The sequence below is a fragment of the Eucalyptus grandis genome, chromosome 7 (genome assembly GCF_016545825.1).
Source record: "Eucalyptus grandis isolate ANBG69807.140 chromosome 7, ASM1654582v1, whole genome shotgun sequence".
In the NCBI taxonomy this organism is placed as follows: domain Eukaryota; kingdom Viridiplantae; phylum Streptophyta; class Magnoliopsida; order Myrtales; family Myrtaceae; genus Eucalyptus; species Eucalyptus grandis.
Window position 1 is genome coordinate 48,115,937 of NC_052618.1, and position 10,130 is coordinate 48,126,066.

Genomic DNA, 10,130 nt, shown 5'->3' on the forward strand with positions numbered 1-10,130 from the left:
ATCGTTTCGATCTGTAGAATTGGCTCGAAAAATTTACCAAAAAAAGAAAAAGAAAAAGAAAAAGGTCTATTGTGGAGGGAGAAGTGGGGGAGTCTTTTCTATGCGTAGCCGGTCGTACCAACACGAGGTCCTCTTTTTCTTTATTTTTCCTTTTCAGTTGAGTCCTTCTTCTAGGAAAGCTCCAATCCTTTTCATTTTTCCATTAAATCATTCGGCCACGATCCGTCCGATGTGTACCACCATTCTCTTATTAGCACGTAAAAACAAAACCAAACCCAAAAAAATATTTTTAAAAACCCGGAGAATTGACAAGTCGGAATCCGGATCGCGAAGTGACCCATTTGCCCCTACAGGCGCATCCCCATCGGACTGGGGGGATTTTTTTAATAATTAACCATAATAGGGTTTTCGTTTTTAATAATTATTATAATAATAGGGGTTGTTGAAGAGATCATAAGACCGAGGAGGGAGAGGGACATGATACGAGGTGGGGCCCGCGTCATTATCGAGAGAGACGTCTCGCTTCATCGGCAGCCGACGGGGTTGGAATGGATTGCCAGTCAAGCAAAGGCAGAGCAGGGTTTATCTATCATTAATCAACTCTCTTATAAAGGCAGATTTTTTTTTTTTTTTTTTTTTTGGGTTAGTGGTCGTGTAGACATCACGATCTCGATTCCTACCCAATGTTCCTTTCTCGGACCCAAAAGTTATCGCAGGTGGAAAAAATATATATATTTTTTTTATATGTATTTTCGGCCGTAAGTGGACCGTGATCAATCGAATTGGAGATGCGGGTTTTAGTGTTGGCATTTTTCTTCCCCATCCTTGAATGGAGATTTTTATTTATTTTTTCTCTCGGTCGGTGCTTCGTTTGGTGGGGGGACGACCACCGAGATTGTCCGGAAGTCTGCTTGAGGGAGGATTGTTTTCTCGAGAAAAACGTTTTCTTATTTTCCGATGTTTCAATTATGGAAAATTAATTCACGTATAGAAATGTATTCTCCGCCAACCGAAAACAACAAGCTTAGATTGTATCAAAACGACTCTCTTTTAATATTAATAGCCCACCAAACAAATAAAACGACAATCATTCGATTCTCATGGGGAAAAAAAAATTTCATTATCACGAAATTTTAGTAATCGATAGTTACGTAAATTGTAACTAGCTATCGACTGGAAACATCATTGGGGGTTGGTCATCTGCTCTGATCAGAGGCGGTAAGAGAAAAAGGGGAAAAATCGGCCCAATAGCTGGACCGACCAGAGATCAATGTGTGGCGGGGGTTGCCGCTCCGGTCGGAGACGGTGGCTGGAAAAGGGAGAAATCGCCCCGGTAGCTAGACCGACCCGGTGACGTCACGTCGGGTCCGGACATTGGAAAAGTATAACATGGGAGGGTGGGGAGGGAAGACCTGACCTGACGGTGGTCCCCTGGAGAGAGAGAGAGGGAGGCTTTTCTGCATGGTCGCGATCATGGGAAAATATGTGGAGCTTTCGAAAGTCCCCCCAAACTAAGTGGAAAGATTTGGCTAAAACTAGATGTGCTGGGCCCCACGGCGCGCACCCGAGGGGAAGGAAGGGATTTGTTTTCTGGCCCCTTCCTTTCAAGATTAAGATCCGATCGTCCCCGCCCGAGAGGAGAATCCCCCATTTGACCCGAGATTATTTATTGACAGAAAAAGGTTAAAAAAATCCATTGGGGGGCGTGGAATTCGCGTTGGCGCATGAATGCGACGGGGAGATCTAAGACCCGGGACTCGTTCGCTGCAAGGATTCACCCGCAATGCGTTCCCCCTAAGTTTGCCAAAGCTTCCCCCTGAAGAAAAGCCTCGTCGACTCACTTTTTCCAATCCATTTTATTTCATTTTGTCGCCTCCTTTTTCTTTCTTTCTTGCTTTATTTTTTCCTTGTTCTTCCCGGGTCGGGGGTAGGGTCCGACTTTGGATTGTTGACCTGGGTTCGGGATATCTGGGTTCGCCGGTGATCGGCGTTGCTTGAGTCTTCTTCTTTAGTTCACATCGGATCGGGTCTTGGGTCTTCTTCTTCACGTCAATCTTTGCTGTTGAATTTTCTGATTCTTTGGGGTATATACGTATAATTCCGATCGGAATGAATGGCGAAGAGGCTAAGGTCTAAAAGTTGGTTTGACTTGAACAATGTCTGGGAAGCTTCGAGTTTTATTTCTATGACATTCTTTCGCGTCGGAAGCTTCAGCTTCTGTGCGTCATACTCGCGCAACAATGATCCAGATGTGGGAGAGAAATTCAATCTCGAAGCCAATGAATCCCTATGATTAAGCTTAAAAAATTTAAATTTTTTATGGATAGATGATGCGCATGTGACGATTCGAAAATCTAGCTTATTTATATATAAGACACACCCGACTACGATGGTATAGAATTCACTCGCGATAATTGATATATAATTTCATAGGAGCTTTTTCTTTTACGTCCATTTCTATAATTGGTTACCATATCACTGGCGTATATTTTGGGTTAAATTTGCACGCGGCTGATTTTTTTTATACATAACCAATCAATTAAAGACCTATCTACAGTGGAAACCTAGTCCATCATTACAAGGCAATCACTTGCATAGGCCAACTCCAATTTCTTGTGTTCACAATGGAAAATTGGGTTCAGCCCATATTTTCTGAAATTTCCCCAGAATTACAAAATGGTCTAGAAGAGGCAATTTGCCGGCCACATGCTGCACGAGGATTTTTTCTACTTATTTATTTCCTCAAAGAGATATGAGAATAGTGCTGCGAATATTATGTGCGAGGGACAAAAAAGAAAAAAAAAACATTTTTCCAGAGGCAAGAAGAAGACACGGACAACTTTTGGGAGGAGCAAAAAGTTCATTGGTCCCAGGAGAGAATCCTCTTAAAAACTCTATCGAAAATAAATAAATAATAATAATGATATCAATAATAAAGAATTCACGGTCGGAATTAAAAACCAGTAGGTGGAATTATTTTTTCCTGTCTTCGTTATTTTTTATTTATTTTTTTAATTTGAATATTCAAAGAATTACATTGCATGCACTTCACAGTTGTTATCATCACCGGGCAACAATGTCAATAATTGCTATTCCCCCAATAGCTGTCACCGCACGAAAAGCATTGCCCTTCTTCCTTCCCCTCCTTGGGTGCCTCTCACATGGCCTCCCCCCCTAAATTTATAAATTTCACCTCACTTTGGAAGTGACTATTAATAAAGAAGACCCTCGAGGTATCTTTTGCTACATTTACCTCGAGGTAGCTACGGTGTCATCAAATGTGCCGAGTTCCACGAACCGGGTTGGGGCGGATCCGGCATCAATACAATAAAAAATAAAAAATAAATCAACGCGAGACTGTAGATATGGCGAATCTTGAATTGAGTATAGGAGTTCAAACCCATTTATTTTTTTTATCTAGAAGTTCGAGCCCATTTCATTCGCATAAGAAATTGAATGTTCCTTGTGGAAGTTCGGAGTATAGAATCAAGACATCAGAAAAGCGAATTCTCTTTGAACTGAGTCAAGATTCTCTCGCCCCCTATCTCTGCGCCCACGAATCTTTGGGCTTTTTCAAACCCATTTGCCTGACAAAACCAAAACCCATGCTCACGCTGAAGTGCATCCAGTGACGAAAATGCCCCTCGCCGCCACGTAGGGTCAAGAGATTGTTTGTATTGCAAAATAAACGATAATGGGATAATGAGTAATATGTAAGAAATTCTAATATAAAATTTTTAAATTAATAGGTGGATGGAGACTATGTGAATATAAAGAGCATTTAGGATCCATTGTTAAGTGATGTGAGATAATATTTAGACGTATTATAAATAACAAAAGACTATAATAAAAAAATTGGCCAACCAGAAAAAATGTAGCAGCCATGCGGATCGACTTGGGCCTATGCCTTCAAATAGAGAATTAAGCAATTCCAAATGAAAATAGTTGGACTTGCAACCTTGATGATATCAAGTAAGGACGCGTATTGTGAAATATACTACATATATATATATATATATATATATATATATATATTTATTTATTTTGTCAATCCATTTTCCTAATGGGATAAAACTTTTAGGAAATACGGCTAGTTTAGGTTTACACCATCACATAACCAAAATACACGTAATGTAGAGCTGTAAAGGTGGATTTGATGGATTTCATTTGAGTGTCATGTCTTTGATGACTAAATGTCAAACTTAATAAGAGTATGTATCAATGTCGAATGTTTACTAATTAACATTTCGCTCATGTGTTTTTTTAGCACCCGGCAATGTCCTCACCGAGTTTGCCTTGATTATCATCTCTTTTCCAGAAAAAACCAACGAGAAAAGGAGGGGAAACATTAATGATCTCACTATTGTTCATTAGCTAAGGACTTTGACTCAACTTTAAAATCTCTAAATGATCTCTCGAATCCCAAAATCACAAGATATTTCGAAAATTATTGTATTATGAAAATATTACTTCTTTTCACATGCCAAAACTCGATATTACACTTGCATTTCGGAAAAGTTATGAAAAAAACCATATGTCAATATATGGGTCTGCATTCATATACCGTAAAATCTTCACGTATTCTGGATTAAAGAAAAAAAATTAAAATACGAAGTGAAAATGGCAGAAGGTAAAATATCAGTACGCATGACTATAAGTCCGGCCAGGCGCTGACCAATGAGAATCCCGGTGCCTCCGTCTGGCTCGCGTGACTCCCGAAAGATTCCGGGGCTGTCTCGTCTCGTCTCGTCTCGTCTCGTGTGGAGCCTTTTCTTTTTTTCTTTTTTAATTTTCTCGCCCCTTTTTCCGGGAAAAAGTCCACCCCAACGATAAAAAAACCTCGTGTCGCCTTCCTTTTGCGTTCTCATAATGACCGTCCTTTTAAGGAAAATGTCTCATGGGGCAGATAGATCGGATAGATGCTCTTGTCGCTTTCTTTTTCTCTGTCTTCTTTTTGCTTTTTGGGTCGCCGCGATCTCGACGTTTCGGCACGTGACGTACGGGTCGCGTTTTGGGCTGGGCCGTGCTACACGCGCCGGGACGAGGAGGTCTTTCGATGTTCGACGACGGGATCCTTCCTGTCCGAGGACCGCGAAGTCGTCGCTAGGTTTTGTCGTCGCTTACGTCTTCGGTCCGCGAGGGGTACGACTTCATTTATGGTTTGTAACAAACCCCACCGGCCACAAAATAGACTGATTTTTAGGCTCCGTGAGAAATATTTAGGGAGATGATATTATTTTAATGAGTCAATATAAAATTATTTTTGTTCTAAAAAAATAAAATTCTAGGAAATCATTATCTTTTTCAAAAATAAAAAATCAATTTTCAAATTCTTAATTAAGTATTGGTGCTTGGATTAAAAACTCTATATTTTGGCATAGAAATCTCAACGCCCATTCATGAGCCCTTGGCAATGGAGTCAGATCCCTCATGCTCAAGCCTGGGTCCATCAAGGGCAAGCTTTGAATAAGCTTTGAACTTTAACGCTTTGGCCAGGGTCCATTAAGGCTGGACTCAGGACACTGGAGGCAGTAACATCAAGATAGAGCTCGGATCCTCGACGCCCCACAACCAAATTTAAAAAAGAAAATAAAGGTTTCAGATTTTTTAATTATTTTTTTTATATTTATTTTTTCTTTTCTTATTACTTCTTCTTTTGCTGGTCTCAGAGCCTTGGCAACGATTAGCAATCACCCACGGGAGAGAGCTCAAGTCTTGTCATATCTCGGCTGTTGGCCCTTACTCGTGCCTTGTTGTCAATGGTTTGCCAATGCCCAGCAACCGACGGATGAAGAATCAAAGAAAAAAAATATAAAAACATATTTTTAAACTACGAAATTATTTATGTCAAAATGTTTATGCCAAGTAAAACAGCTAGTGTCAATGCCAACAATTTTCTGGTCAAATGAGATTTTCTTCACCAAATGACTAAAAAAAAAATTCCAATTAATTTTTGGATTTTAGCAAAGTGCTATAAACTATTGTCATTTTTCTGAAAAATAAATTCTCAAAAAACATTTTCTAGGTATGTTACATTTTTTGCGAAACAAAACGAAGGCTTAGAGTGTGCTTATTTTGCAGAAAATTAATAGTCCATGAAATATTTCCCAAAAAATAATTACTTCATATCACTAACATAATTTATTTTCATTGCCTAAGAAAATATTCAAGCATATATTACCATTGATAATGAGAATATTTTTATTAGCTAATTGTTTCAAGCGATTATTCTAAGAAAAATATTTTTAAATCATTTATTTTCTGTAAAATAAATGAAGTTTTAAAATATAATGGATAATCTTTTGAAGGGTCTTCGGTGCCCGCAGCCATGACCTTCGTCACTGGGCCCATGAAGCCGGAACATTGGGACCTGGAGTTATACTCGTATCTCATGATTTTTTTAACCAACATCAGAAAAATGATTTTCATATTATTTATAAATGCGATAAAATATAAGAAAATTCATATTCCTCGAAAGTAAGTCCATTTTAAAAAAGTTTCCTCGGGAAAGTTGACTATCCGTTCGTGGAGAACATTATTTGGTGGGAAGGAGGAGTAAAAACAAGGCGCAAAGCAAGGAAAGAAAGGAATAAAAAGAGAGGAAAATGGACGGAAACACGACAAAGTGCTCGAATAAAAAGGAGGAGCATTGAATGGAGGTAGATTTCATTCCATGTATCGCGAGATTCGCGAATCCCGACCGAACTGAATCTCCCGATCGATCGATTGTCGTCGTCAGTGGCTTCGGAGATCTTCAGATTCGTTTATTAGGACATCCCCGATATCGCTGCCGTACGACGCTCGAGCGATGGCCGTTTTGGCCTCTCTCTCTCTTTCTCTCTCGTTGAGTGTGCTGCTTTCCTCAGATAAAAACATAGATCAGATTCTCGAAAATCTGAGGCAACAGTAAAAGTGCTGGGGCGTCATTTAATGAGGGGACTTGCCTCTTCTTCTGTTGCCGTCCTTTTGCTCCTGCTTAAATGTGCGCGTGAAAGAGAAGCCAGCGTCGTAGTACGAATCGCTTTTTTTTTTCCCTCTCCAAGATCCGTGTTGCGATGCGGACCGTGGGGTGATTTACTCGGTGCATCGCGGTACGTTGCGATTGATAGGGACGCGGGACGGGGGGGACCGGCACGGTGCGATGAGGATAGCAAGCGCGGTCGCGGCGGCGTGCCTAGGGCTGCTCGTGATGATTCTGGCCCTCGACGTCAACCTTATGTCCTTGACGAACTTGATCGGGATTCAAGGTATCTCTCCTGAATTTTTATGATCATTGGTTTTTCGGCTTGGTTAATCTATCGGTATGGTGGGTGGTGGTAAATTGTAAAAGAAAATTACCAAAAAAATTCTGAAATTATTATATGAAAGTCAATTCAATTTTAAATTTTGATCAATCTAATCATAAATTTTTTAACAACTTGTTAGTGTGATACTTTCAATTAATTTTGGCTGAAAACCATTGATGCAAACAATTTTTGCAATTTTTTAAATCTCTTTTTAATTTTTTTGATAATATTTTTCCTCCTTCCTTTGCTAATCGCTTGAGTCTTGGCCATGATTGACAACCGACCGCAAATGATGCTCAGTGAGGTCAAGCCTAGCCCAAGGCTAGTGAAGTTGAGCCTCGCTAGTTGCTAGGTCTCGGAGAGGTCGAGCCTTGCCTATAGTTGGTTGTTAGCTAATGTTTAGGCCCAATTGGTGAAGCAATAAGGGAAAAAAAAACAGGCAAAAAAAGAAAACAAAGAATTCAAAAATTCATTTTTTTTAAAGGTTGCAAAAATTATCCACAAAAACGCCGGTATATATATATATATATAGTTTACCCAAATTTGATTGTAATGATTAAATTAAAAGGATTTGGAATTGAATTGACATTCGTACAATAAATCTCTATTTGTTTCATAAAAAATGTATAAATTTGAAAAACATTTCTCAAAAAATAATTACTTATATTGCTTGAAATAATTAATTAATGATTATTCACAATAATTAATGTCTAAATTTTCGTGGATAGTAAAAATATTTTTTATTCATTTAAATTTTATAAGTAATACAATGATCATTAAAAAATATTTTTAAATAATTTATATCTTCGCGAAACAAATGTAATCTAACTTCATCACTCCTTAATTTTCCCTGGACCATATGTTATGCAGATTCCATATGCTATTGGGAACGAGGAATTTAGCATTGTCTTCTTTTCGTGCAGTGCTAAAGGGCTGCGCATGGGCTGTCGACCTGAGGGCCTCGGCCTCGTCGTCGTCGGAAATCCACGCATCGCCGGTCTCCTGCGACCGATCTCATGCCACCTACGACCTTTGCACCGTCGACGGCCCCGCTTTGCTGGACCCCGCGACGGCGACGATCTCCTCCTTGGAACGGACCTCGCCGCCGCGCGCCCCGGTAAAGATCCGCCCTTACACGCGGAAGAGGGACCGGAGCGCGCTCTCGGGGGTCAGAGAGGTGACCATAGCCTCCTCGCCCCCGCCCAACGCCACCTGCGGCGCCACGCAGGCGGCCCCGGCCCTCGTGTTCAGCGCCGGCGGCTACACCGGCAATTTCTTCCACGAGTTCAGCGACGGCCTCGTCCCGCTCTTCATCACCGTCGAGTCCATATTCCCCGACCGCGACGTCACCCTCGCCGTCGTCGACTGTCGTGACTGGTGGCTCCGCAGGTACGCGGACGTGCTCTCCCACTTCAGCCGCCGCCCGGTCATCAACCTAGACAGGCAGAAGGAGACTCTCTGCTTCCCGTCCATCACCGTCGGGCTGATCAAGCATGGCCCGATGACTATCGATCCCAAGCTGCTCCCGCATCCGAAGAGCCTGCGCGACTTCGCCTCCTTCCTCGACGGCGTCTACGGCGGCGGCGGCGCGGCGGCTCCTCTGCCGAGTGCAGCGGCCGGGGGAAGGCCGCGGCTGGTGCTGGTGAGCCGGCCGAGGAGCGCCGGGCGCGCGTTCCTGAACCTGGGGGAGCTGGAGGCCCTGGCGGAGAGGATCGGGTTCGAGGTTCGGCGATTCGCGCCGAACCGGGGGACGCGGCTGGCGGAGTCGTGCAGGCTCGTGCGGGGGAGCCACGCCATGGTAGGGGTGCACGGGGCGGCGATGACGCACGCGGTGTTCCTGAGGCCGGGGTCGGTGCTGCTGCAGGTGGTGCCGGTGGGGACGACGTGGCTGTCGGAGGCCTACTTCGGGAGGCCGGCGAGGGAGATGGGGCTGGAGTACGTGGAGTACAGGATCGGGGCGAACGAGAGCAGCCTGGCGGAGGAGTACGGCGCCGACAGCGTGGTGCTGAGGGATCCGAGGGCGGTGGTGGGAGGGGAGTGGAAGAACATGCGCCTGTATCTGAAGACGCAGAACGTGAGGCTGGACCTGGGGAGGTTCAGGGCGTCCCTGGAGAGGGCCTACGTCAAGGCCAAGGCGTTCATGGAGACTGGAGAGTCGAGTTAGCAAGCGATCGAATTCTTCTTTTCTCGTATTTTTATAGGAAGGTAAAATCAAGAGGGGTGAGTGTGGTTCGAGAGTAAAACGGAACCAAATTGAAAGAAATTGTTCTAGTTCCGGATTTTAGAGTATGCGAGGGGGGTTTTAATTTTCGAAAATTGAGAAGCCCGCTCTAAATAAGTTCTGGCAATGAAATCTATAATAAATCTTTGTATTTTTCTTGTACTATATCTTTGCAAAATTTTGCAAGTATTGGATAATGTGTAATCTAAAATCATTAGATTGAGCTTTCATTTTAGGCATGTTCATGATTAGGAATTTTACTTCGTTAACATTTTATATATTTGGCGTGTCTAAAAATGAGCTATGATTAGTGGACTATAGCTCATTCCAATCGTACATGTGGCGCCCGAGCAAATCCTGAAACTTCGATGTTTACGCTTCGGGTACGGGATTCGAGTTCAAAAAATTTGGGAACTAGTTCGGAAGGATAGGCTTCATATTCCAAGTAGAATCTGGACCAATCCTGAAACGGCCGGTCCCAAAAAATCTGGAGAATTCTTGTGTAGATCCATTTTGATTAAAGATGCAAGCCAAATTTTGGGCCGATGAGTCGGGCCATTACCGTTCTCGACAGGCGTGTTTTTCTCGTTGCTGGGCTTTGAAGGGCACGAGGCTTGTCCTGT

General features: G+C 42.6%; 1 protein-coding gene across 1 annotated transcript; it reads left to right on the forward strand.

Annotated features, from left to right (window-relative positions):
* Nucleotides 1-7,141: 7,141 nt before the first annotated feature.
* LOC104455743 (alpha-1,3-arabinosyltransferase XAT3) lies at nt 7,142-9,450 on the forward strand. The gene is made up of 2 exons (XM_018877294.2): nt 7,142-7,247; nt 8,210-9,450. Exons 1-2 carry the CDS (start codon nt 7,142-7,144, stop codon nt 9,448-9,450), a joined length of 1,347 nt encoding a protein of 448 aa, XP_018732839.2.
* The last annotated feature ends 680 nt before the right edge of the window (nt 9,451-10,130 follow it).

Excerpts from the sequence above, each read along its gene's own strand:
- LOC104455743 (XM_018877294.2), top strand. The coding sequence starts at position 7,142 with ATGAGGATAGCAAGCGCGGTCGCGGCGGCGTGCCTAGGGCTGCTCGTG. Across the intron at positions 7,248-8,209 it reads GAACTTGATCGGGATTCAAG|TGCTAAAGGGCTGCGCATGG; the intron begins GTATCTCTCCTG and ends CTTTTCGTGCAG.